General features: G+C 55.3%; 3 protein-coding genes across 7 annotated transcripts in view; 1 reads left to right on the top strand and 2 right to left on the bottom strand.

The window, feature by feature from the left end:
- The window catches only part of LOC127614745 (cofilin-2-like), an 84,599-nt gene extending 75,672 nt beyond the window's left edge, over window positions 1-8,927 (top strand). The window contains exons 2-5 of one of the 2 annotated variants that reach the window (XM_052086119.1): window positions 6,505-6,612; window positions 7,711-7,979; window positions 8,539-8,615; window positions 8,707-8,927. In XM_052086119.1, the coding sequence (XP_051942079.1) occupies window positions 6,610-6,612; window positions 7,711-7,979; window positions 8,539-8,615; window positions 8,707-8,819 (462 nt within the window). In that variant the 5' untranslated portion in view covers window positions 6,505-6,609 and the 3' untranslated portion in view covers window positions 8,820-8,927. Of the gene's footprint in view, window positions 1-6,348; window positions 6,613-7,710; window positions 7,980-8,538; window positions 8,616-8,706 lie in introns of those variants that run through there. The other variant, XM_052086118.1, reaches the window with a different exon arrangement.
- On the bottom strand, window positions 175-25,381 carry baz1a (bromodomain adjacent to zinc finger domain, 1A). 4 transcript variants are annotated; one of them, XM_052086086.1, is made up of 29 exons: window positions 24,844-25,381; window positions 24,498-24,624; window positions 23,391-23,669; window positions 22,697-22,855; window positions 22,472-22,573; window positions 22,301-22,388; window positions 22,113-22,229; window positions 20,755-20,970; window positions 20,377-20,472; window positions 20,158-20,296; window positions 19,907-20,038; window positions 19,475-19,795; window positions 19,231-19,396; window positions 19,060-19,157; window positions 18,808-18,899; window positions 18,481-18,710; window positions 18,186-18,406; window positions 17,796-17,938; window positions 17,595-17,725; window positions 17,420-17,517; window positions 17,229-17,300; window positions 16,948-17,030; window positions 16,692-16,856; window positions 16,438-16,622; window positions 15,977-16,069; window positions 15,780-15,892; window positions 15,351-15,550; window positions 15,183-15,270; window positions 14,145-14,849 (listed from the first exon to the last, which is right to left on the bottom strand). In XM_052086086.1, exons 2-29 carry the CDS (start codon window positions 24,608-24,610, stop codon window positions 14,671-14,673), a joined length of 4,119 nt encoding a protein of 1,372 aa, XP_051942046.1. In that variant the 5' UTR covers window positions 24,611-24,624; window positions 24,844-25,381; the 3' UTR covers window positions 14,145-14,670. The 4 variants fall into 4 exon arrangements, 3 of the variants coding, with proteins under 3 accessions (XP_051942046.1, XP_051942047.1, XP_051942048.1); XM_052086087.1 differs by having other exon boundaries at window positions 15,351-15,547; XM_052086088.1 differs by lacking the exons at window positions 23,391-23,669; window positions 24,498-24,624; window positions 24,844-25,381 and having other exon boundaries at window positions 22,472-22,569; window positions 22,697-23,353.
- cfl2 (cofilin 2 (muscle)) lies at window positions 10,726-13,637 on the bottom strand. The gene is made up of 4 exons (XM_052086117.1): window positions 13,514-13,637; window positions 12,011-12,321; window positions 11,858-11,934; window positions 10,726-11,522 (listed from the first exon to the last, which is right to left on the bottom strand). Exons 1-4 carry the CDS (start codon window positions 13,514-13,516, stop codon window positions 11,410-11,412), a joined length of 504 nt encoding a protein of 167 aa, XP_051942077.1. The 5' UTR covers window positions 13,517-13,637; the 3' UTR covers window positions 10,726-11,409.
- Window positions 25,382-25,886: the final 505 nt, after the last annotated feature.

The raw sequence follows: 25,886 nt of genomic DNA, 5'->3' as shown, positions 1-25,886 counted from the left end.
TCTCAAATATCCATATTGCAATATTTAGCGCTTTTTAATAGCAATTTGCGAATGATTACACCATGAAATGAAGCAATGTCCCAAGAAACCGGAGCAAATATCAGGAAAATGTAAAAAAAACAATAATAAAAAGATAGCAGGCCTTCAAAACGATGGTAAAAACAAATCAGCTCGTTTATTCAACTGGCACCTTTATTTTTGTACTCTATCGTCACCTTGGATGATACGGAAGCTTTGGTCACGTTAAGTGCGGAAAAACATTCGCTTACAGCATGGTCAATAAAAGAGAAACAAACTCAAGAGTGATGTTAAGGCAAAAACACTCAAGCTCCTCCCACAAGCAAAAACCAAAAAGGAGCTATGATAAGTATGAGGAAGATGACGGAGATGAGCGTCAGCCCCCGCGAGACCGGACTAGAAGACAAAGCTGTACAAGACTTTCATTCGTTTCACAAGGACAGGAACCACACCCGGAGAGTAGGAGGCGGCAAAAACGTCTTCCGACACCCAACCATCTCGCCAAAGTTTAATGCCAGGAAAGAGGAAACGCCGAAACCCTCCTTGTGGCTGTCCCCGAGCACAACCGATGGATCCAGATCGAACCGGTCTCATCCAGAGTGATTATGACTGATGAAGTAACACACAGATACCGAGTGAGTCTGACTGGACCAGACTGATCCAAATTGAATTTGACGAGTCCACATGAAACCCGGACATGATCCAAGTTGAACCAGACGGGCACAGGATGACTCTGACCAGACCTGAAAAATCCCGATTGACCCACATTGTTAGACCAGGACCTGGACCATGACATGCACCAGACTGACTCCCAACCCGGACCATACCCGAACTAGATTGACTCAAATAGAACTTTACTGATCCAGAATGTGTAGTCATTCGGGACCTGAACTCAACCCATCCAGACAGTGCCAGTTAGATCCGGATTGAACCAGTCAGAGGGATTCCGACCGGTCCAGACTGATCATGATTGAATCTGACTGAAAGGGTCAAATGAGCAGGACCTGGACCGCATTGAACCAGAGAACCGGTCTGAGCCACGCCGGAACAGACTGATTGAATTGAATTTGACTAATCCGCATTGACCCAGAAGGGAGCAAGACCCGGATCTGGACCGGACTGATCAAGACCGAACCAGACGAACACAGAATAAATCTGATCAGACCGGAATAATCCAGAGTGAACATGGCTAATCCCGATTGACCCACATTGTTAGACCAGGGGCCTGGACCATGACAGGCACCAGAACCTGGATTGGATTGATGCAAACGTTTGTGTGGGTGTTGATGAGGAGCACAATGTGTGGGTATTGTGATGAAGATAACAGACTTCCTGTATAGTGTTTTTGTTTTGTTTTGTTTTAAGCCTTCTTGTTGTGGTTCTGTAGTCCATCCGACATGGCGCCCACAACCCCGTCCCTACAGCCCCCCCATGTAGAGAGTGTTGTCCATCTGGAGGGGGCGTGGCTGTGACAAGTGGGGCATGGTTAAGTGTTTCCCTTCAGGACACCCAGACAACTCTGCAACAACTGCAGGTTCCCCTGCGAGAGAGAAGGTGGGGGGGGGGGGGGCGGGGGGGGACAATGACTTCATCAGCAGGCTCAGTAACAAAGTCACTGCCAAGGTCTGTACCTTGGCATGTTTGAGCTCCAGCTCGGCCAGCTCCACCAGGTTCTTCCTGAACGCCGCCACTCGCCTCGTCTTGAAGTCGATGAGCTCTGGAGACACCACAAAGATTGAAGGCTTGAAGACAAAACCGAGCGGGAGAGCGCGAGGAAGAAAGGATGAAAAGGAGAGCGGAGGAGGAGGAGGAGCGTGCGCCACCTTGCTTGGCCGACTCCGAGATCTTGTCAAACTTGCGGCAGCACAGCTGCTGGCTGGTGTCGGCCTGCAGGACGTCGCGGTTCTTGGCGCGGGCTTTGTCCAGAGCCTTGTTGGCGTTCTCGTAGTCCAGCAGCGCTCGACTGCGGCGGTACAGGAGATCCTGTTGGGGGAGGGGGGGTGAGACGCTGGCATCATCGGGCGAGCGACATTTTCAGGGCGCCGCCGCGTCAAAGCCGGCCGGGACCTTTGCGGCCTGCGACTCCCTCAGGTAGTATTTCAGCAGGTCCGCCAGCTTCAGGTCCTTGTCGGCGGCCACGCGAGCTTCGATTTTCTGTCAAACGTAACGGCGGCAAACGATGACCAACGAGGCGACGTGGAGCCAAAGACAAATCGCGTTGACGTACCCTGGTCTTCTCGAAGAGCTCCGACACTTTGAGGAAGAACCTGAAACGCAAGCAGACGCCGGCGTGACTCTTGCGTTTGCGGCGGCTGGCAAACGCGCGGCGGCGGCGGCGGCCTTCGTACTTGCAGAGCTCGGTGGAGTCCAGCGTTCCCAAGGCGTACAGAGACGACGCCATCCTGTTGATGTCGTCCGCCGCGTCTGGCCAAAAACGTAAAGCACTTTGTGTCGCCGTCTCACGCAGACCTGTCCACACGCCCTTCCTGACCTTTGCCCTCCCGCACGCGATGCAATTGCGCTCTTACTCTTGTGGGAGCGGATCATCCTGTCAGATTTGGCCGAGGCGTCTTTGACTCTGTTGTGATACTCTAGCAAGAAGGTCTTCTCGTGCTCGAAGAAGTCGTCCACGTCCTGCGGACCGAGAGCGTCAGAGCGCGGGCCGACGCGGCGACAAAGAAAAAGAGTTTTACCTTGACGCCCGCCACCAGGACGCCGTCAGCCGACTTCACCACATTCTTGAAGAAGTCCTCCAACTTCTCCTTCTTGTTCTTCCCTCGCACGCTCAGCTGCCATCGCAAGAGAGCGACGTCATCGCGGGAAGAAACGGGACATTTGCCGTTTGGCCAAAAGCTACTCACGTCCTGGTTGTACTCCAGGAAGACGTGGAAGTTGAGGTCCTTCCTCAGGATGGGGTGCGCCGCCACGCGACACAGGAAGACCTCGTGCATGGCCACCGTCTTCTTAAAGATGGCCAGGTACTCGCTGGGGACAGAAAGTCAGGCCACGCGGCCGGCCGGGGTTAGGGAACCACCCATGGGTGAATGCGACCCAAACGCGGTCGGAATCCATCATTCTCAAGTCTCGAATGGCAACGTGGGGGATTGGGAGGCCAGGAACACCAAAAATCGGGGAGTGGCTGGACTTGAGCAGACGGACTCACGCTTCGAGCTCCTGCTTCATCCTGGTGAACTCCTCCTTGGTCATGGAGCCCTCCCCCTCGCCCAACTTCTGCAGCTTCTCTCTGGAGGCGTCAAAATCGGGTCTGGGCGGGGCGGGCGGGATCTGAAGCCCCGACGGCAAGCGTCAGCCAATAAGACGGGTCGAGGGCGCGCGTTCGGACAACCTCGAGCCGCGCTCGGCCGAGGTTCCGACGGCTTTCGGAATTCCTCCGCAAGACGTGCGAGTCTACGCGGCGAGACTCACGATGTATCCGGCGTAGTCTTCGTTCTCCACGAACGAGTCGTGCAGCCAGATGAACTCTTCGTGCTGGCGGACCACCGAGAACTCGCTCTGCTTGAAGTTGGGCAGCGTGCTCTGCGGACGCAGCGGCGGCGTGACGGGCGTCGGCAGGAAGCGACCTCGCGCGTGACCTCACCTTGGTGTGCACGGTGAACTTGACCTTGTCTCGTTCGCTGAGGGCGTCCGAGATGTCCACCTGCAGCGTGGCGTCCGTCTGGAGGTCCACGCTGACCGCCCTGGGCTGCACGCGCGCACGCCAAATCGAACACGGACATGGACTTAAGGTTCGGCCAAGTGGCTCCACTTGCCCGCAACTGCGTGCGGCCTATGTTGTTGTTATGTGGTGCAACTTCAACATGATAGGTGACACACATTCCTGAATTAGATAAATATATAAAATCCGGGCAACTAAACTAGTAACCCACTACTGGATTTTAATGTTGGCACTGAGAAAGCCAAGTTTGTTGGGCCTGCTAATAAACCGCCTGAGATGTTGAGATTGGTTAGCTAACGGTTAGCTTCGCGTCCCTTCCGCGGCCGACGGACACCGAAAGCCAAACTGGTACACGTGACCGTCACGTGACCCACTGACAGAACCAGTTCCCCCAAAGCCGCGGCTAAAAAAAAAAAAATCAAGGTAGCGGGGAGCTAATGCTAACAGGCGGAGCTAACGCCAGCTTGTTTTCGCCACGCCGGGCCCCGGGCCTGGGCCAAAGCGGGCAGAAGGGCCCCAGTTGGGCGAGAGTAGAAGAGAAGAAGAACAACTCACTCCTCGGTCCTCCTCGGAGAGGAAGTCTGGTCCGTCGTCCAGTCCTTCCTGCTGCGGGCACACAGAGCACACAGAGACGTCATTTTAGGCGGACGAGCGGACGCCCGACGGAACTGCGGAAGGGAATCGGAGGCGGGGGCGGGAGGCGCGGGAACTCCGCCGGCGCCGCGGTGCCGACGCGCCCCGGTCAACGTGAGAAAAAGAGCACAGAAAAGAGAAAAGAGTCGAGCCAAACCTACCATCATGGCTGCCAACGGGTGGAGACAGGAAGATGTGTGACGTCATTACGTTGTTTGAAAACATCTGACGCGTGACGTCACAATTGACGCGCCGTCTCCGTATTCGAATTACAAATAGCAAGATAGATATGCTGCCTGAGGTGAAGGCGTATTTCTAAAAATGAGTCCTGTTTTAAATCATTTTAAAAAGAATCTTCAATCGTTGTTCCAATAAATCTCTAATCCCGCTGAGGTGCCAACATTTCGAGAAATTCTCAATTTACAGCAGCAAAATTAAGAGAGAAATAGAAGAACAAAAAGTATATAAATAAATATACAGTAAATTATAAAATATAGAGGTACGCATATTAAAAACGGGTGTATGTAACATAAACAAATACATAGGTAAATTAAATAAATGGAAAAGCAAATAAATATATTAAAAGATCAATAAAAGGCTGCGCTAATCCAAAACACATGCACTGGTTGAAAAACTGCTAGCAAGGAAAAAAAATGCAAGTTGACGCCTGTGAACGTGTTTATCAGGCCACCAGGGGGCACCGCAGGACCACCAGGTCCTCTGAAAGGACCTGAACGCGATTGCCTGATTAGTAGATATTTTTTTCTCCCCTTTTTTTCCTTTTACTCGTTTTTCTTTATTTCTCCAAAACATTTTCTTCAATTTTCATACAATAGGTTACATATAGCCTGATTTTTTTGTCAGCAGTTCCGTGCTTTGAACCGCGTTTGTTCATCAAAACTTGGACGATATCTGATGAACGCAAAACAAGACCGGAAGTACAATGACGCGCCAGAGCAAGAGCGGCGGCGAACGGAAGTGCCCAGGAAACGGCGAGGATCTGCTCTCACGGGTGCCGCCTAGTGGCCTGTCAAACTTGGCGTCAACTCCAATCTTTTTTTTTTTCTTGCCCTCGTTTTGGGGTTCATAAGAGAGAGTTACTTCTCAACATCATCACTGATTCGAGCAAACATGTTGGATGTGATGCACTTCCACCGTTCCAGTTGACGGATTCTTGGTGGTGTGGCTCTCTCGAGACCCACCCGCGTCGCTCGGCGAGACGGGACGTTCCGCGCGAAAGCTCGGTTACGTCGCCACTCGCCAACGTGTGTCAGATGCGCCCCTCCCACTTCCGCACGTCATCGGGCCACCGCCCAAAGAGTGACGGGGCGAAACTGCGGCTAAATTAAAGTCACTTAAGTCAGAACAAATCAGAGACTGTTCATCATAAAGCACGAGTGACAAAAACGAAAGTCAAAAAGGCCGAACCCTAACACGAATAACAGGTCGGGATCAAATCCAACAAAAGCAACAGAACAACTTTCAAAATAAGTTGTGGCTAAAAGCAAGGCATTTCTCAAGCACAGAATCTTGCCGCGAAAAATGATACAACAGTAGAAGAAAGGAAGAACGGGGGGGGGGGGGAGCACAAAAACAGGAGCAAAGTAGGAAAGCAGAAGCGCACCAAGACTGAACCATCTGAGTGGAATTCCTGCGAGCAGGTTCACACACGCTCTTCGTCTCAACTTGGAGTCCTCAGTCAAATTTCTCGGAGCACACAAAATAAAAAAAATATTTAAAAAAAAATCAATAAATTGCCCTCACAGAGCCAAAGATGAGGACCGATTGCCAATGGCATCAAGGTACACTTGGTTGGGAATAAATAGGAGAGAAAACACACACACACAGAAGAAAGATGAAAAGGGGCCTTGCGGGGACATGGAAACGAGAGAAACCTTTGAACATTTCCTTTTCACATCACCGGGGCAGAGAAGCCCCCCCCCCTGGCAAAAGACCGATTTCAAAGCGGGAGCCGGCAACGAGCCACGGCAGGCGCCCCCACCCCCACCCCCCAACCCCCGGGGTCAAGTCGGCCCTCTGGCTTCCACCATTCGGAGTGGTCGGACCTGTTTGGGCCAGAAGGTGTGGCGTTGAGTTTACCAGTCACGACACGCTCCAAGTCATTCCGTTTCGCTGCGCTGTACGGAGAAAACCACTCCCCGAAGCGCCACCAGTCACGTCACGCCTTTATACGTGCCTCACACAAAAACCTGGTCCGATTTGTCCGGACGTCGCCGAGCCTGCGCAGTTTACCAGCCGTCTCTACCCGTTTTGCAGACAAGATGGTAAGATGGCCTCTTTTCGCCGCTCCTGTGGGCCGCGACGGCCGCGACGGTCGCGGCCCCTCTCGGGGGGGGGGGCTTGCCCCCCTCGGGTTTTCAGAGAAGTTGGCGGGCTGGCTTTAGCTCTCACTGGTTAGCGTTAGCTTCACCCGCTACTTCGGCGTAGCTGTCGCTTTTGGTGGAACTGGTTCTCCCGGCTGCTCGTGTGACACGGAGCGAATGTTTAGCTTCTTCTTTTTCTTGCGCTAGATCAAGAAATCGAGAGATCGTTGGCCAGCAACTGGCGAATGTCTACGTGCGAGCGAGCGTGCGGGGACGGGCGGCTAAGTATAGCATAGAAAAAAACGCCGGCATGGGGCCAACATACAGGGTGCTCAAATTTGCTCAATGTCCCGTTTTTGTTGTTGTTGTTTTTTTCGCCTAACGGTCAGTCCACACCCACGTCAAACGTGACTTATGACGAGGCGATCTGAAATCCGTCCCGGGCTCTCTTTGACGAGGCGCTGCGTGCGGTCCAAAGAGAAGAAACATTTTGTTTGGGTGGGCTGGCGAAAAGGAATGCTTTTTGGAAGATGTCCGCAGAAGGCGGCGGCATGCTGGGACCGCCCGCTTCCAACGGCGGGGGATCTTCAAACTTTTCCGTCATCGGCGTGAAATTGTCGCTGGAGGGGGAAGGAATCCGCGTCTGCCCAAATACGGTCATGTTGGCGTTGATTTGGACAATCTATTGATCCTGCTACAATTTGGACACACCCAGAGAAGTGTCGTTCGGCGGCTTGCCAAATTTGAAAGCAATTACAAAAAACAAACAAACGCAGAGTCGAAATGGCAAAGAATCGATGGAGCCGATCAGCTGTGAACAGTTTCCAACGTGTTATTTGCCGCTGCGGTGCGGTTTGCCGTCTTTTGCGCCGTTCTCCTAAACAGACATTTGGCAAATCAGACCACCATGCCTTTTCCACGCCGTTCAATCAATCAATCAATCAATAAGAGAAACCCGGTTAAAATAACGACGACGGAGCGACTGACTAGCATCGGCGCGCGATTCCAAGCGGACTTTGTTGGCCGGACGGCCTTTGACCTTTGTGTGTTGCGGGCCAGTCGTCAGGTGTGACGGTGGACGCCGCCATCCCCCCCTTGTTTCATGACATGAAGTTTAAGAAGACGCTGAAAGTGGCGTTCTTCCGCATCAGCGACGACGGCAAGAGGATCATCGTGGACGAGGAGAAACAAATCAAGCCGTCCGAGAAGGACCCCTACGGCGCCTTCATCAGAATGCTCCCGACCAACGAATGCCGCTACATCGTCTTTGACGTCGCCTACGGGACCAAGGAGTCCGGCGACAAGACCTCGCTGCTCTTCATCGCCTGGTGGGTATCCCGCTCGGGCGGCTCGGGCGGCTCGGGCTTCCCATTTCGGGCCTTTTGATTCCTTCACTCCGCAGAAGGGCGAGGGATGAGGGGTGGGGGGGGGGGGGGGGTCGGCGGCGGCTTTCAGCCTCGCTTCAATAATGCCAGAATAGACTTCGAAGGTCCCGGAGCTCGGGCGATACTTCGAAGCGCTCTGACTCCAGCTGAGCCTTGTCGCGTGGAACCAAAAGCGCTTTCAGTAGAACCGCTTGGACTCCCGCGGAAGCTCCGTAGAAGCACTTGGGACTCCGGGGGCACCCCCCCCCCCTGCCCCGTAGAGGCACTTGGTTTTCAGTCGAACCTTCTTAGAATCCCTTAGACTCCAGTACTAGAACCGCAAGGGCTTGAGCAGAACCACTTTTGAGTCTGGCCTTCTCCTCTTTTTGAACGCCGTTGACCGGCAGATCCGCTTTCGGTTCCACGTGACTTTGCTCGCGCCGCCTTTCAACTCGGAATTCGTCTTCCGCGCCATCGCGCTCAAGTGATGTGGCTTTCCCGTTCGGTTGGCGCACGCGCACAGGGCTCCTGAGGATTCGTCAGTCAAAGCCAAGATGGTCCACGCCAGCTCCAAAGATTACCTCAAAAAAGAGTTGGGACGTAAGTGATCGGGAAGCGCGCCTCGACGCCGCCGCGTGAGGATGATGATGATGATGATGATGATGATGTCACCGGCGTGTTTCCTCCCCAGTGGACAACGAGTGGGATCTACACGACATGGCGGACGCCATGAACATCAGGGAGATGGGCGCCAAGCTGAAAGGGGCTCTGTGCGTGGAGGGGAGGGACCTGGGATGCCACTGAGCCGCACCCCGACGGGACCACATCTGCGGCCTTCGAGAGGAACCTTGTTTGTGACATCCCCCAAAGCCACGCTTCAATAAAAACCGGTGGCTATGCGTCCCGCCTCGACTTTTTGTCTGCTTTCTTAGCAAGTTCGGCTTCAAATCGGGAGTGTGGGGGGGGGGGGGCGGCTTGCCTATCTAGCCTGCTTTAGGTGCGTCTCCCTCCTCCGACACACCCGGCTCAACAGCAAGCTCCCAGAAGCCTGCTTGACGTCAAAAACAAGACGCTAGCTCCCTTCGACCATTAGGTTTTGGTTTTTTTTTCAGAAATAAAGTTTTGATGAATGGCGAACGTTACAATACAAAACAAAAAATTGCTCATCAATTTCATTCGTGGCTCTTTTCTTGTTTTTTTTCTTTTTTAGGTACGACAGTACGTACAAGCGTTTGATCACGTGCCGCTTATTGGTGGAACGACACCATCGCAGTTCAAATGAGAGTCAAAGGCCGGAATTTCGATACGGCTACCGGAAGCAAACTTTCCAAATAAAAGCACGGAGCTTCGTGTCAGCTGCATTCTGGGTCACGGACGTCGTCCGCCAAACCAAAGACCTCGCGAGTAGCCCACAGACCTGTTCTAAAAATAGCTCTTAGCTTTAAAAAGTGAATTATTTGAGAAGGCGGGCGCTTTGCAATGTCATAAAGTGCAGTCTATCCACGTTCATCCGTTTCCAAAGCATGAGCGGTGACTTCATTATTAACATAACGGTCACGTTATTAAAGGTAATTGGATCACATGCGTTATTTCATAAGTGTGCGGGGTTTGGGATAAAGCTCGCGTGTGGCAAGCGAGACTGAAAAAAAATGCATTCGGTGCTTCCGCCGCTAACACCGAGCTTCCGGTCGAGGAGGTTCGAGGGGCGGGCTGCCGCGCCCGGGCAGGAAGCGCCGCCTTCGCAGACCAAAAATGACCACGGCCATTTCAAACTGTCCAAAACTCCAAAGTCAACACTCGTGCGCCGACCTTTGAAATTCGTGACATTCTTACCGTGAGTCGTAGAATAAATACAGGTGGCGAAACGTATTACACTTAGAACACTTGCTGAGGCTTTCCGACACGTTTTTTTGGGGGAAAACCACATTTGGAGCAGCTTCCGTAGCCGGGTGCTAATATGCTAGGCTGGTAATGCAAATTGTCAGGGTTGCCTCGACTGGCGTCGGCGTGCTGCGCCCGGGCCGTCACCGCGACAAAAATAGAAACCGGATCACATTCTCGGTGCACCCGGCGAGACCGCGCGACTGCCGCTCCATCTAAGGGCAAGAATGTGGAGCTCGCCGGAAGTCGCTCGACTCACGCAGGAAGTCTGCACTCTGGTGCCGATCGCAGCTTCACGTCGACTCGAAAGAAGGTTCCGGTCGCCTCGGGGAGGTCAGGGTGGGGGTTCTAATTCCGTTAAATTGGCCCCGATTGACTTTCTGTGAAGTTCTCACGCTGGAGTGGTTGCAACCGGGATCGCCGGAAGTCAAAGCGGTTCAAATGCGGCCATGCACAAGTCTAAGGTTGAAATGTCAACGTTCCGCTTAAGTGGCAGCGGTCTGACGAGGTTCGACCAAAGCCGGGGACAAATTCAAACGAGGTTCTAATCGAGGCACAGTGGTGAAAATGAGCTTCTGAGAACAGTTCTAATGGGCCTTGGCTCACATTAAAGCGCTCTGGTCCCGACTGAGGTTCTGGCCAAGTCAATATGGTTCAAAGGCTCGGGTCTTGGATCGGGTTTCTCATGTCTCCCTGCTGCAGCAAACCTCATTCAAATGGTCGGGGCGCGTGGCAGCGGGCATCGCCAAGCCTCCTTGGCGCTTCAGACCCAAGTCAAAAATGCTCCTCGCGGGCTTCCGCGTTTCATTGAGGCACAGACGAGACGGGAGGCGGGGCCACAGGCTTTTTATTGGCATTTAGTGGCTTCCTGCGAGGTCACAATCAAGGTTCCACCGTAAGGCTGCGGATGTTGTCGCGTTCTCGTCGTCGCTGCGAGGGGGAGGGGGGGGGGGGAGGGGGGCTCGGTCGCCTCTCACCGGGGACGAAAGGGGGTCCCGATCCGTTTCCCGTAGTGTGATGCTTCCCAAATCAAAGTGCACTCTAGTGAAGTGTGGCGGGCGGTGGTTACATTCAAAGCAAAACGTAAGGCGGGCGGGAGAGAGAGAGCTAATGCTAACGCTAACCGTGCTGCGATGAAGGGTGGAGCCGCGCGGCGACAAACAAGAATAAATTAAAGTCACGTAAAAAAAAAAAAAAGAAAGCCTCACGGTGGGAGGCGGAAGTTTTTTTTTTTTTGGCAAAACTCTTGAGACGACCTTTCCTGCCGGGTCAACAATTCATGTGGCAACAAAGTGGGAGGTGTTTGCATATTTTTAAGTTAATGAGATCTTCTTTCGGGGAGACAAAAGCAAACTACACAAACCCCCCCCCAAAAAAAAATCAAAATAAAAAACACTGACTGAGGCCTGAAGATGCCAACTCCTTCATGACGCGGACTCACACGGCAAGCGGCAGCGGTGTTGTGGTGGGTCGGGTCCAGATGGCACGGCGGGCTGGCTGGGCGCCCGTGACATCACAGCGGCTTCCCCTCCAGAGACACCACCACGTTGCCGCCCAGCTTCTCGGCCAGCGTGCTGCGGTCCTGGATGTCGTCCAGCCCGTTCACCTGCCACTCGTGCTTGATGCCTGGAGGGGGGCGACGGCGGCGACATCGTCAAGAGCTCTCGGCGCGTCCAACGGGTCCCCCGACATCGTGCCGCAGTGACATCATCATCATCGTGAAACGGCCATCGCGAGACGGTCTCGGCAGATTTTTTTCCATTTTGAGGGAGCGGAAAGTGGAGGAGGGGTGGAGACCATTTGGAGTCCTCCATCCAGCATCTCCAGTTGCTCCAGAACGCCGCCGCTCGCCTCTTGACCGCTACCCGTAAGAGGGAGCGCGTAACCTCGACCTACTCGGGGGCATCCCATCGCTGGAGAACCAGCACGAGATTCTCATCGCAGCTGTCGGACGCGCTCACCTGTAAACTTTTTCTTGATGGCGTCTTTGGAGCTGGCGTAGATCATCTTGCTCTTGAGGGGGGCGCCCTCGGGAGCCCTGCCGGGGAAACGAGCGGGAAGTGAGGCTAACCAAAGGAGCCTGTTAGCGCGCACCAGCGCTCGGGCGCACGCACCAAAAGATGAAGACCAGGTCCTCCTTCTTGGACTCCTTGGTCTCGTAGGTGGCGTCGTAGAGTCCGTATCGGCAGTCGTCGAGGGGGAGGAGCTTGACGAAGCAGGCGTACGGGTCGTCCACCGTCTCGCCGATGTCGCCCACCAGGATCTGTTTGTTCTCCTCCACGATGATCTTCTTGCGGTCGTCGCTGAGGCAGAAGAGCACCGCCTTCTTGCGCTGCTTCACCTCGTCCGGCGACCTGTTCGACTTGCGCACCTTCATGTCGTTGAAAACCTTGATGACCTCGTCGTTGACGGTCACGCCTGACGCCTGGAAACACATGCGCGCCGGGTTATGGTGGCCGGCAACTAATGCGAGAGAACGGAAACGAGCGACGGGCTCGCCTTCGAGGCGCGTCGCTATCGAACGGCCGCGCGCCTGAGCCGCAACCGGTCCAAGGCTGGTCCTGGTCAGTTCCTGGTCAGTTCCTGACTGGAGGTGCGTTTATGAATGGATTCATCTCATTGGGACAGTGTGTACATGCGGCAGACTTAGCATAAATGCTAGTTTTCATCCATAGTCCGTCCACAAAAAACAGATTTTCCTGTCCCGTGTCAATCGGTTTCAATTCCACGCCGGCGACTCTCCGTTCCAAATACGCACCCGCGCCGCCTCTCCTCTCTCATCCTTGGCTGCGCAAGGCATCCATCCGGCCGCACAGACGGACGTCTTCGCTGAACAAAACGGGGCCTGGGATGCTGCCCATCCCAAGCGCAAAAAACACAAGCGTCCTGTCCCGTGTCCCGGGTGGAGGGGTTGAGGGGGGGTCCAGCGGCGACAGTCAACTAGCGCCGACATACCTCCCAATGAAAATCAGTGGTGGTACATCCGGTGCTGTCGATAAGGCGCAGGTCTGGACCGGACTTTGGAATTCGGCCAGACTGGGTCGGACCCTCGGCAGTGGCCTGGAGGACCCCCGCCTGACTTAAAACGACTGAAATAAAATCCCTTTCTCAGACTTTCGGATTGACTGGGCGGACTAGAGGTGCTTCTCGTGCACATTCGGAAGGTCCGGCAACTCAATGGACCTCGTTTGGCTTTTTTGGGAAGCTGGGACTTTTCCAAACATTAATTTGATAGCCGAACATGCCATCCAGCCAGCCCCGGCCGGGCCCAGCCCGGCGCGCCCGCTGGCGCTACTCAGCTGCGGAGCTAAAATGGCCGCCCCGGGGCATAACGGTTTGAATTCCGGCGTGGGGCGGAGCGCGCCGCCGATTCCCACCGGAGCGGACAAGTCAAAAGCGGCGCCGGACTCTCTCGGGCGCAGCTCCGACCACTCGAGTGGCGGTCGGTCCGCCGCTGACTCAGTGGAGCGGCGGCGGCGGCGGCCATGCTGGCTAACACCACGCTGGCCGCAAGTCAACGACACGCGCGCGCGCACGCACAAACGCTCACACGCTGCCGACGGGAAGCCGGCGGCCCTGGCGAAGCCGCCGGTGGCGTCGAAAAGGCCGCTTCTTACCATTCTGTCCCGGGTTTGTCGGCCGAGTTACGCCGTTACAAGGCTTCGCTGAAGGTGGGGAGGGTAGCGACTAGCAAAAGGGTGGACAAGCCGAGAAGGAGGGGAAGGGGGACGGGGAGGGGAGGGGGAGGTGGCGGGAGGGAGGAAAAGGAGGGGGGCGAGGGGCGGGTGGAGGGCTGCCAGGGTTCGGGGGGAAGAGGCGTGGCTACAACTCAGCAGACGACGATTGGTTACTGAATATTAATGAGGCGGATCAACAACGTCACCCACCAACGGAGAGAGTGTGACGGAAGTGACGCATCACGTAAACCAGTCGGAAGCACTCATTGGTGAAATCAACCCAATTAGGGTCGATGGTTCTTCTACCTCGTCTCGGCGAAGCCTGCTGCACTTTGCTCGAAGGGCAAATGAACACATTTCACTCAATTGGTGAGAAAATTATTTCATTCCAAATCACGTAGCTCGGTTCATCTCTGTCAGCAACTTCTCGTTAGAAAGAACAAATAAATGATCCTCTATTGGATGGCAGAGTATGAAATTGGTCGACTTTGCGTGAACGACGGGTGCCGCACAAGAGCGTCCGTACGTGAAGGTGTGGTTGGAGAAGAGAGGAAAACAATTTTTTAGAAAAAAAAAACAAAACCTTTATTTGTTTTTTGCAAAACAAGGAGGCTGGACAAAGTCAGAAATAAATAAGGTGGTGTGTGTGTGGAGGGGGGGGGAGAGACAAACTAACATTGACCTGCACCCCGAAAACACTTGCATCAGTCCGCACCGAAATGAGCCAAGAGTTCAACACCTTAAGAAGAGAAATCAAGTTTTTGAACAAGCCAAACACAAGCTTGTTCAAGGGTCACCCAGCCCCCCCATTTTTGTTGTTGTCGTCGTCATCCCTGAGAAACACAAAAGACGCGAGCGAGCGTGCGTTTTGGCGTCAGTGCAAAAGGATTCTGAAGTGAAGTGAGGCACCTCGGCTCAAGTCGACTCCCCGAACGGCAGCGGGTGAGAGGTTGCAACAAGGAGAGCGGGACGGCCCGCAAACAAACCAGTCAATTCACAATGACCCCTGACCCCTTCGGTCCCATTAAACACAGTCAACGGGTCCACCTCTCGAGAGGACGGCGTGTCGGGCGGGGCGGGGCAAAGGGTCGCCCGGCTCAGTGGCGAGCTCGCTTGGCGGGCAGAGTGCCGGCGGCGTTTTCCGACAGGCCCAATTTGCCGAGCTGGGCGCGGAAGAACTGCTGCAGGCGCAGGCCGGCCTTGGCCTCGTTGGTGTGGCGGGCGTTGTAGCGGAGGCAGTTGGAGAACATCAATTCCACGTCCGAGATGAAGTCGCCTGCGTGCGAACACATGCACAAGTTGGAGAGCCATTCGCAAAATGGCCGCAAAGTCGAGCGACTGGCCGAGTTGTGAACAGAAGGAGAAGCGACGGAGCTCCTTCTGCGATTCTCATCGAGCTTGGCTGTGTAGGACGGAATGGAGTCAGAGCTCCATCTGGTGGACGAACGGTGTAAGGACATACTGGTTTCGCCATATATCGCTTAGCGGCATTTTGAAAAGGGAGCAAATCGGTCGGGCCCCGAGTTGCCAGTCATGCGAGAGCGCTGCAAATGTGTGTGTGTGTGTGCGCGCGCGCGCGCGCGAGTGTGTGTGTGTGAGTTTGAAATACCCGAGTTGAGGTACTGGCAGTTGTTGACTTTTTCCCTGATGGTGCTGAGCGCGATGGGCTTGCTGATGATGTCGTAGTAGTCGGGCACCTGCGCAGAAGAGCGAGACGGGAAGCGACACGGCGACGCGGGGGCCGGCCGGTGATGGCTCGCTCGGCATCCGAGCTGACCTGCGTGCGGGTCACCAGCTTCATGAAGGGCCAGCTGTCGTCGTGGCGGACCAGCTCCACGATCAGGAGCTCGCACGCCGACAGCTCGTGGACGCCTTGGTTCCTGCCCGACGAGCGCCGGCTACCCGAGGATGAGGCGCCGGCGCCAGACGCAGACGGGAGGACCGGCTTGCAGCTTTGGGTGGGCGCCGCCGCGTCTACTGCAGGGGGGAGAGGAAAATGATCTCTGGGTGATATTGCCGCATGTCCCAAATGAAAGCGCATTTTCAGAAGATGCTTCGTCACAAACGTTTGCCGCGGCTCACAATGTCGTTTCGACAGAAACAAACGCAACCATCCAAATGCGGCGGCCATCTTGCTTCGGGACGCCGGAGCGGAAAAACCCCGCGACGTCACCTTCCGACTCCCGGATCGTCAACGCCAGCGTACCTGCAGCGGACGGTCTCTTGCGACCCGACGACGTTCCCGCGGCGGCGGCGCCGTTCTTGCCGCCCGACGCGGCGGCCTTGGACGGAAGAGGCGGGGCCTTCTTGCCCGATGACCTGAGTGACATTTTCCCCCAAAAGGTACGGCAATGGTGAGTGAGCGGTGGCTCCCGACGAAACCCGCCAGCGAACGAGACCTACTTGGATGCGCTTTTCCCGTTTGACGTCACGGCGCTCTTGGCGGCGGCCTGACTGCTCCTGCCTTTCGGGGGGGCCGCCGTACCCTTCTTGCTACTGGAGGGTGAAAAGGAATTTCGATTTTCAAAAGCAAAAATTAGGTATTGGCGTTATATCATCTTTTCATCTCGTCCGAGCGGCGTCTTCCATTTTTAGACGCAGATCTCTGCCCGGGAAGCTACGCAAATCACTTTGGGTGATAAAAAGCTAATGATAGCAGCCCTCGAGTGACATCCGCGTCACGTCAGCAGCTAATAATAAGCTCAGCTGCTCATCGCAGGAGAGGCATCAAGTCGGCTCACGATGAGATTTGATAAAAGCGAGCTAACTGGAAAAAGTATCGTCGTTGGCTGGACGCGCCGTTAACCAAAAGAACGGAATATCCGGCGAGTCTTGGCAAAAAGCGTCGGCGGCGGCGGCCTGACCTCCCAACGACCTCGGCGGGCTCTTCCTCTGCAGACTCCTCTTCATCCCGCGAGCCTTCCTCAGCCTCGTCTTCCTCTTCCTCGTCTTTGTCCTCCCGCAGAGAAGACCGCCGGCGAGAAGGAAGGCGGCCGGATCTCTTTTTGGGCAGGCAGTCGGGACAGAACCATTGGCCCTCGGGGACGCCCTGGCGAGGAGAAAGACGGTCAGCGCGCGGCCGAGCGTCGGGGGAGCGCCGTCGCCGGGCGGGCGGCACCTTGAGGCGCGGCCGCAGGCAGTGCGTGTGGCGGCCGCGGTGGCAGGCGGCGCACAGCAGCATGTTGTCGGCGTCGCCTTTGCGCCGGCACACGCGGCAGCGGGCGTTCAGGACCGAGCGAGACCACAGGACGCTTCGGTCCAGGATGGCTAAGTGGACAAAGACCTGCGCGCGAGCAAACGCAAGAGGGCAGCGCCAGATTGAAAAAGATTTTCTCATCAAAGATGAAAAAGTACAAAGGCGGCACGACGGCGACCTGAGACAGGCTGGACGACGACGAGAGAGACTCTCTCCAGCGCTCCAACACGGACTTCACCGCACGACTGCCGTCACTGCCGTCTGAGAAAGAGAAAAGAAAGCAATAAGAAAAGCGCAGGGGGGGGGGGGGAAGCTGACGTGAGACAGATGGAAAGAAATGAGAGACAAGAACAAAAAGCTGCCCCCCCACACCCCAAGACAAGGCAACAGCAGGAGTGAGAAATCCAAAGTAAGATTGAGAAGGTAAAAAAAAAGGGGGGGGGATTAGAAGCCTCTTACCGTCGCTGGCCTGGTCCTCGTCCTTCTTCTTGCCTTTTTTGCCCTTTTGCTCTTTCTTGCACTCGTCAGCACCTGCGCAGGCGCCCGCCACACGTTAGCTTAGCGCACTAGCGCCGGTCTCGCGCGCGCCAGCCAATAGGCAACAGAATGCGCCCGGCGAGTCGGCCCAGGGCGGCCCCCTTCGCACCTACCCAGCGGAGCTTTGAGGAAGCGTCTCTCGATGCCGCGCTCGACGTGGCCCAGCGCCTGAGCCAGACCCGTCACTGCCGCCGTCGTGCTCGCCGACAGCCTGCGCACGCACGCAGCTCGTGAGAGGAAATATTTGCGGCCGTCTCCACATCGCCATCCGCATTTTGAGCCTCCTACCCGTCGGCACGCTCGTCTCCGTCCTTCAGGTGAGCCGAGTCCTGAGTCCCCGTCGCTTGGCTTCCCTCGGGACTCAGCAGCCGGTAGTGGCCCGCCTCCAACGCCGCCCGCCACTCATGTCTGTCCATCGCCTGGGGGGGAAAAAAAGAAGTCGGGCCCGGTTGGCGGCCGCCAACGTGGCGGGGCGATCCGCGGCCTTACCTTGAGCGTTCCGAGAGTGCCCTGGTGGATGCGGTCCTCCATGTCCAGCAGCAGGTCTCTCAGTCTGCCCTCCATGAGGGTCTCGGCCGCCGCGGTGCATTTGGGAACGGATCGGGACGACTCATCTGGACATCTGACATCATCTGGACAAAGAGGCGGCGTGGGTGAGGGCCGCGCCAGCAGACAAAGCGTGCTTTCGTGGCCGGGGGGGGGGCAAGTCCTGTTTCCAAGGGAATGCGCATCGGAGGTCCGGCCCCTGCCGCTTATGTACAAAAGGTTCCGACAAACGGCCATTTCGATTCGCTCGAAAAGGCAGTCACGTTGTCACAGTGCTGGCGAATGACACCAAAGGGGCGGGGCGGGGCAGGGGTGGGGCGGAGCATTTCGTACCTGCGCCGGTGTACTTGCTGCGCCTGCAGGCCCGCAGAGCCTCCAGCAGACGCTCGCGATCCTGCAGCAGCGCCTCCTTCAGGCCGCTCTCGCGAAGGCCTCGCGGGTTCAGCGCCTCCGTCAGCTGCTCCAGCTCCTCCACCGAGCTGTAGAAGAACCACCGGTTGGGACGGTCCACCGGCGGGCCGAGGTCATGAAGCGGGGCCGGGCTCGACCCGGCGCTGCGGGGACAACAACAACAACAACGGATTGGCGTCATTTGGGCAAAAGTCAGCAAAGAGCGCGTCCGACCCACCTTCCCTCAGCGGGCTCCTCCCGGTCCTCGTCCGCTTCGTCGGAAGCGGCCCGGCGGTCTCGAGGATGAGGCCGCAACATGTCCTCGGTCAGGCCGAAGCCGTCCTCCTCCACGAAGAGCGCCGGCGCCGAGGGGAGGAGCCAGTAGCGGCGGTACAGCCGGTCCCGGCCCAGCGGATGCAGGCTGGTGCGCGCCGCCGCCTTTTGAATGCGCTCCAGCAGCTGGCGTACCTGCGCCGGGAGGGCCGACAAGCAGGCGTCAAAGCGCCTCTTTGCCACGGCCGCCGCCGGCTCCCATTCCCGCTCGGTTTCGCGTCCGACAGCTCACCTTCTCTTGTTCTTCCTCCAGTTCCTCCGGCGTCAACGCGGCGGGGGCGCCCGCCGGGGCTTTGGACTCGCCGTTCGCAGGCAAGACTTTGGCTGAGGGGAAAGACCAGCCGGCGGCGAGGTCACCTTCTCTTCGCACGCTCAAGCCGTCCGGTTCGTTTGCGTCATTAACGTTAGCCGCGCGCCAAGTAGAGCTAGCTCGCTTTGCGCATTCGTACGGTCCGAGCCAAACGTTTTGACGGCCGGCCCCAACCTTTGGTGGTCTTTGAGGGATTGGTCTCGACTTGCTGCTCTTTCAGCTTGAGGCGCTGCTCTTGCTCGCGCAGGCGCTCCTCTTTGCGAAGGCGCACCCTGAGGGAGAGAACGGACAGCCGTGGGGGCCGCCGCCTTCAACGCGAGTCGAGCCCGACGGGCGCGCCTATACCTGCGCGCCGCCTCCTCTCGCTCCCGGCGGTGCTGCTCGGCCCGCAGCTCCCTCAGCTCCTGCCTGGCGGCGCGTTGCTCCTCCACGCAGTCCTCGATCAGATCTCTGCTCGACGCCAGCGTCAGCAGCTTGCCCGTCAGCGCCCGCAGGATGCTCAGCTTCTCGGCTGGACCACATCCGCAAATGCAGGTCGGGTTCGCGTTTCCAAATCGGGGCGAGGGCGCGCGTGGGGCGGCCGGCTCACCTGGCGTCAGGTCGTAGACCGCCGTGCGCGCCAGCTTCCTCATCAGCGCCGGGCGGGCCGAGCGGAGCTCCACGCAGGGGTCGTCCGTGGCCGTGAAGCCGCCCTGCCTCTGGTGGCGGAATTTGAGGTTGCCCTGGTGACAGTCGGCGCCGGAGGCCAGGATGTGCAGGCGCAGGATCTCCGACAGCGTGCAGCTGTCCAGGTCCACTTCCTGGAGGCTGCAGCCCAGATGCAGCTGAGACCAGGCGGCGGCCGAGCTCAGGGCGGCGTTGGCGGCCGAGTCGGCCCGCTCGCAATCGTCGTCCCGGCCTTCGGACGGATCTGGAAACGCAACGGTGGCATTCGGCCGCCGTCCGTCATTTTCATCTTTTCCCAATTTGGCAAAACGCCACGTGGTCGGACGCAAAATCCACCTCCCGTGGGCCTTCTCACCTTCGTGCCCATCTCTGGCCACGTCCTCTCGTTCCTCATCCAGAGCCTGAAAGATGGCCGTGATGAAAAAGAAGAGCATCTCGCAGAGGGGTCCTTCCGGATCGGAGCCCACCAGGGCCTCCTCCAGGACCTCTGCAAAAGGAGAGAGCCCAGTTCGCTGAGGGGAGGAAGCGGCCGTCCGAAACGCAACTCGACGCTACGGCCCGGCGGATGAGAACCGCCGCCGACGCTTCAGAGGCGGCGGTTCTGACCGAGAGACACTCCTTCCGGGAATTCGTCCTTCAGTCCAAAGTCCTCGCCGAAGGCCCGCAGGAACTCCAGAACCATCATGGCTTCTCCGAAGAGCTCGGCCGGCAGGCGAGTCCTGACGGGCGTGGGAACGGGCAAATCCTGCGGGGAGCAAACAACAAGCTCGAGCGTGGGCGGGGGGAGGTTGGGGGGGCGCCGTGCCGGTGCCGTCCGTCACCGACCTTCAGGTCTTCGCACTCCATGTCTTCTCTGGGTTTGTTCCACAGTTTCAGCCTCTCTGCGTATCTCTTTTTCTCCTCCTTCAGCTTTTCGCGCTCCTGCAAAGGAGCCGAAGCCAAGACACTTGACAACCGTTTCCGTTTTTTGGGGGGTGAGCCCGCCCATCTCGCTGGACACCGAGATTACTTTGCAGTATTTTGTGGAACGCTGATCTGAATTGGACCGGATGATTTTTTTGTTGTGGTTTCAAAGAAAAACACTGCAAGAACTCAAAATCAGCTGCCAAAGATGTCAAACTTAAATGGCAGATATGCTTCCGCCTGTCTGTCAAAAAAAAAAAAGTACCGGTAGTCCAACGTGCCTGTCCCGAGAAGACTCACCAGATCCTTCTCCTGCTTCCTGCGCTCCGTCTCCTCTCTCCTCTTCTGCTTCTCCTCCTGGAAGCGCTGCCTCTGGTCCTCCTTCAATTTGCCCCTGCCCCCTTGCGCCTCCTCCTTGTCCCTCTTCAGCCTCGCCTTGGCCATCATTTCCTCCTTCTGCTGCAGCAACTTCAGATTCTCCTGCGCCGCCGCCGCCTTCAGCAACCACAAGCTCGCCTGGTGTTTCATACGGTCAAGTGAAAATATGTGGACGACTCCCCTCCTACTTTTTTTTGGGAACATGAATGACATTTAATTCAGTTTCAAGATGAACTCAGAGAAGGACAAACCTAGCGTATTTTCCAGACTATAAATCAAATTTTTTTTTTCATAGTTTGGCCGTGGGTGCGACTTCTACTCTGGAGCGATTTATGAGTGAACTTATTAACACGTGATTGTCATTTCACATTAAACCACAAGAGGGCGCCCTCGGTCTGTGTTGATAAATCGACCATGAGTCTGACGTAAGCGACGTAGAAGAGGAAGCGGCGCATCGTCTACCTCCCGAGTTGTTTAAAAGTGACACCAAAGATGAAGATTTCATTGGATTTAGTGATTTGGAGTGAAAATGATAGTTTGGTAAACTTGTTAGCGTGTTCTTTATGCTAGAGTTATCGGAAGAACTCTTAATATCAAGGTCATGGTCAGCTTTGTTGTCAAATATGCTTTATGTATGACACGTAGCATAGATGCTATGCTAGCTAATGTTACTGACGTCACCAGGCTTGTCAGTCATGTAACGTTAGTATACCGTTGTTGGCGGAGAACCTGTTGTTCTCCATTTGAAATTGCCTTTCAAGATCTCATGTATGTTTTTGCTGTTGGATTTTATCAAATACACCCCCCCCCCAAAAAAAAATGACACTTGTACCCCAGTGTGACTTATACATGTTTTTTCCTTCTTAATTGTGCATTTTTTGGCTGGTGCGATTCATAATTCGGAGCGACATATAATCCGAAAAATACGCTCATTCCAATGACGTTGGGACGTGGCCTTAACTCATTCACTCCCAAAGACGTTTTTAAACGTCTTTTCAGACTTGGCTGGTACTGAATGAGTTAAAAAGACATTTCATGTTCAAACTGATCAACTTTGTTTTGAGAAAACGGGCAGAAACGCCGCCCGCTTCTCTGGGCCGCAGCTCATCAAAGATGGACTGATGCCAAGCGGAAAAGTGTTCTGTGGTCTGACGAGCCCCCGTTTCTAATTCTTTGCGGAATCCGTGCACGTCGCGTCCTCCGGACTAGCAAAAGCCAGCGTCCGTCTCTTCATCTTAGCAATTGGTCTGCCTCGCGTCGGAGCGAAAGCTTCATCTCACCTGCACCGGCGAGCTGCGCCCCTCCAGCTTGACACTGCAGGGGAACTGGGGCGGTTCATCCGGGAAGAAGTGGGAGAAGTTCTGCTCGGCCAGCCGGTACTTCACCACGCTGGATGCCTGCCGGACGCAGAGGGAGTCGGGTCAGAGGAAGCCAAGCCTCGCGGCCGACGCGGCGGCGAGCTCGGCACCTTGAGCCGAATGATCCCGTTGGCGGGCTCGCAGTGCTGCTTGAGCAGCAGCTTCAGGCGCTCGCGGGACATCACGTTTTTCCTGCGACTGAACACGACAAAGGCGCCGCGTCACAGCCCCGCCCGCTCCGCACCCTCGATCCAAATAGCGGCGCGCGGGGTGTGCGTCACCTGATCTGATTGGCTCGGACGACGAACGGCTCGCTGTGCTCCTCCGTCATGATCCTCACCTCGTACTTGAACGCCGACGGACTCAGAGGCTTCTTCCTCTTTCTGTTTACACACACACAGTCATGTGACATACACATCCACCAGATTCTTGGCCTACTGTTATCGCAAGTTATAAACACGCCAGAACAGGTTGGACAACTTTGACTTTGCAAGATAAACTTTGACCTGCCGGGACTCTGAAAGGCGGCGTCGGCGGCTGCTTCATCATCATCGCTGTCGCTGATGACGATGATGTTGCCCTCAGCTGACTTTTGTCCATTGGAAGCCGGTGCTCCGTTTGTGCTGGAATGCGGCGAGTGCACCTGAAGGATCTCGCACGTGTGCCTAAAAACACACGCGCGCAAGCATTTGTTGCACAGGTGAAGCAAATACTTTGACAATTGTACGCATTATCCCTGGTGAATCTACATTCTACAAATAGGAACGTGTAGATTTGGCGACGGTGAGCACAGGTTAGCGGTTAGCTGCCACATGGCTAACTGTTCTGCTCTGCAGGAGACAAATTGTACTTGCAACATCCTTAAAATGACATGAAAGGAACGGCTGTCTTCTATTCCTCTCATCTCTAGTTCTTTCATCGACTGTCTTGAGTAACAATACTGTAATATCTGTTTCTTGTATTTGTGTGATGTCATAAAGAGGGGAGGAGCCAGGTTGGGGCCGGTAGTTAGTCTGAGTGAGGAGCGCATGGGCGTGTGTTGTGGCTCCTTTGAATGCACGTGTTTATTACTTATTTTGTTTATTAAAAATGATGAATAGTATCAGCGACTGCGAGCACCCTCCTCTCCGCGACTGAAGGCCATTACGATACCGTGATGTAATCCGTAGGTTTCCCTACGCCAAGAAGCGACCGTTGTACCTTTCCCCATCGCGTCCGGCGACGTCCACCGTCTCGCCGGGGAAGAAGCGCTCTTTGGCGAAGGCGTAGATGTCCTCGCAGAGCTCGCTCAGGCGGCCGCGGAGGCCGAGCGCCGCCAGGTGCAGCAGCGGCCGCACCAGGGCGGACGGAAAGTTGCGCAGGCTCTGCTTGGCCCGCCGTTCGCTCTCGACCGCCTCCAGATAGGTGAGGCCCGCTCGGCCCGTCAGGGAGCAGCTCCATACCAGGCTGTTGCAAAGGATGGTCCTCTCGAAAAATTCACTGAGGGCGAGATGATAGATTCAGTCAACACCTTTCAAAGGCGGACACGTAGACAATCAACGAGTTTACGAAACAAAAATGGGGCAGTTGGTTGCAACGTGAGGGCCCTTTTAGTAGCCATTCAGCTCTTCGTCAGCCCGTCAGTCCCTTTTTTCGTCACCAGTCGCTTGCTTGCTTGCTTTTAGTTATCGCTTGGTGACTTTCGTCAACCAAATCTTTAGAAAGCTGCCTTGGTTGTCACTGGGCCATTCAGGTTAGCTGTCAGATGGTCGCTCTTGACAAGCGGGTAATATAATCATCTGTACATCGGACGAATAAAGGATATCTTATCTTATCTTATGTTGACCGATTTGGTAGTCAGCCAGTTTAGTAGTCAAACATAAAACTCCACATTAGAGCACGTAGATTCAAGGTTTTTTGTTTTGTTTGCCATCAAACGATGAACACGAGTGTTTACTCGTTCACTCAACCAACCAACCAATAAAGTTACAATGAAGTCTGTCTTCTTCCCCTTTAAGAAGGGAACGTTTCTACCGGGCTTGGCCTGTTAGCAACTTAGCGGCTAAAAGTAGCTAACAATTGACAGATTAGAGCTGAGCTAACTGGGCTAACAATACACCTGCCATAAAAAAAGTGTTTCGGGGTAAACGCAAACACATGGATATATAAACTCTTGTGCCGTTGTGATTAAAGTACTTTTATATCAGTTTATCGGGAGCTAGAGAGTGGGACCAACGCGCAGTGACGTCACGCCACCGGGCTCAGGTGATGTTGGTGGCGCTGAATGATGATGGCGGCCAGCCGGCCAGCCGGCCAGGTGAGACTCACTCGTAACTGCGAAATATTTCATTCGTGATGCGGCAAAGGAAGACTTCCTCATCGGGGCGCAGATCGACCGGAGGCTCCTGGCGGACGAAGACTTTCCTGTGAAGGAGCGGCATCTCGGGCGGCCGCTCTAAAACAAAAAAATATATATATAGGAGAGGGAGACGATCAGCACGGCCGAAACCCGAGGCACGGCTCCGGCGTGGTCTCATGCGCCCGGCCTGCTGAGAGCATCTCAGCGGCTCTTTTGTTGAGAGCCGCTAAGTAGGCGGCCGCGTGGAGACGAGCCTTGTGACGCTTCGCTCTTGTTTGAGAGTGAACCAATTGAGCTCCCCGGTACCGGACTCACCTGTTCGGGCTCGGTGTAGCAGCGAAGGTTGGGTTATGTCGCGCCTCTTTTGCCGAAAGTGTTGTGCGAGTATGTGTTTGTTGCGGCGCCAAATAATCCGCGACGCGTAGCAACCAACTGTCCCGGGTCGAGCGGGCTGACTGGCGGCTTGTTGACCAAGTTTTTATCCACTTTACGTACCGGAGCAAAGCTCGGAAATGTCTGTGTGTTAATGCTATGCTGGCTCGAGTGGCCTGTTAGGTGACGCCCAAACGTCTCTTTGAATGAAAGCAGCGACGCTACTGACGGCACGAATTGTCACGCTTTAGATCACATCCACGGAAGACATTTGGACATTTGATTTTACCGTCGGAACGCGACCTTCAGTGCACAGGCGAGTGCGCCCCTTGAACTATATTTGAAACCTCGTCGACTTTAAAACGTTCACCTTTGTTCGCCTGCCATTAAACCTAATACTTTGCGTAACTGTCACTGTTCACACATACCGAAATGTCTTCGATATACCGATTCATGGACGGATAGATCGACTATCGATGAATAAACATCGTTTATTTCAAAAGTGTTACGGTCTCCGAGGTGATGTGAGTCTCCTGAACCCGCCACACGGAGTGAATTAATAGGCGGAGCCTAACCGCGATTGGCTGGGCGTGCTGCAGCCAGCCAATGGTTGCTCGCGCAACCGCGCCGCTTCCTGACGGTGAAAAAGCCGGGTTATGACGTCAAAACGGCGAAAGGAAACGCGCGTTGCGCAAAAACCGAAATGAAGTCATGATTCACATGACTTTTAGATATGATCATTTGCTGTATGACTTATTTTTGTTCCACGTACAGCACTTTTGTATATAGCGGCGGTTGTTTTCAAGTGCTCGAGAAATACAGCTGAGTTGAATAGATCAAAACTGCTTAGATGAGTGTGCACACATTAAGCCACATTTTTTAGACTATGTAAGATATAAATCTGGTTTACTGGTTCTCAAATATACACAAGTGCAACCCCCCCCTCCAAAAAACCCACAATTATGACCAATGTCAAAACATCCATT

Source organism: Hippocampus zosterae, chromosome 14 (genome assembly GCF_025434085.1).
Source record: "Hippocampus zosterae strain Florida chromosome 14, ASM2543408v3, whole genome shotgun sequence".
Lineage (NCBI taxonomy): Eukaryota > Metazoa > Chordata > Actinopteri > Syngnathiformes > Syngnathidae > Hippocampus > Hippocampus zosterae.
The sequence above is the reverse complement of the archived record's forward strand: the minus strand, read 5'-3'. Positions and strand labels throughout refer to the sequence as shown.

Excerpts from the sequence above, each read along its gene's own strand:
- baz1a (XM_052086086.1), bottom strand. The coding sequence starts at position 24,610 with ATGCCGCTCCTTCACAGGAAAGTCTTCGTCCGCCAGGAGCCTCCGGTC. Across the intron at positions 19,796-19,906 it reads GGCCAGAGATGGGCACGAAG|ATCCGTCCGAAGGCCGGGAC; the intron begins GTGAGAAGGCCC and ends TTGCGTTTCCAG. Across the intron at positions 16,623-16,691 it reads GCCTGCGGCCGCGCCTCAAG|GGCGTCCCCGAGGGCCAATG; the intron begins GTGCCGCCCGCC and ends TCTCCTCGCCAG.
- cfl2 (XM_052086117.1), bottom strand. Across the intron at positions 11,935-12,010 it reads GACCTGGTCTTCATCTTTTG|GGCTCCCGAGGGCGCCCCCC; the intron begins GTGCGTGCGCCC and ends TTTCCCCGGCAG. Across the intron at positions 11,523-11,857 it reads CATCAAGAAAAAGTTTACAG|GCATCAAGCACGAGTGGCAG; the intron begins GTGAGCGCGTCC and ends GCCCCCCTCCAG.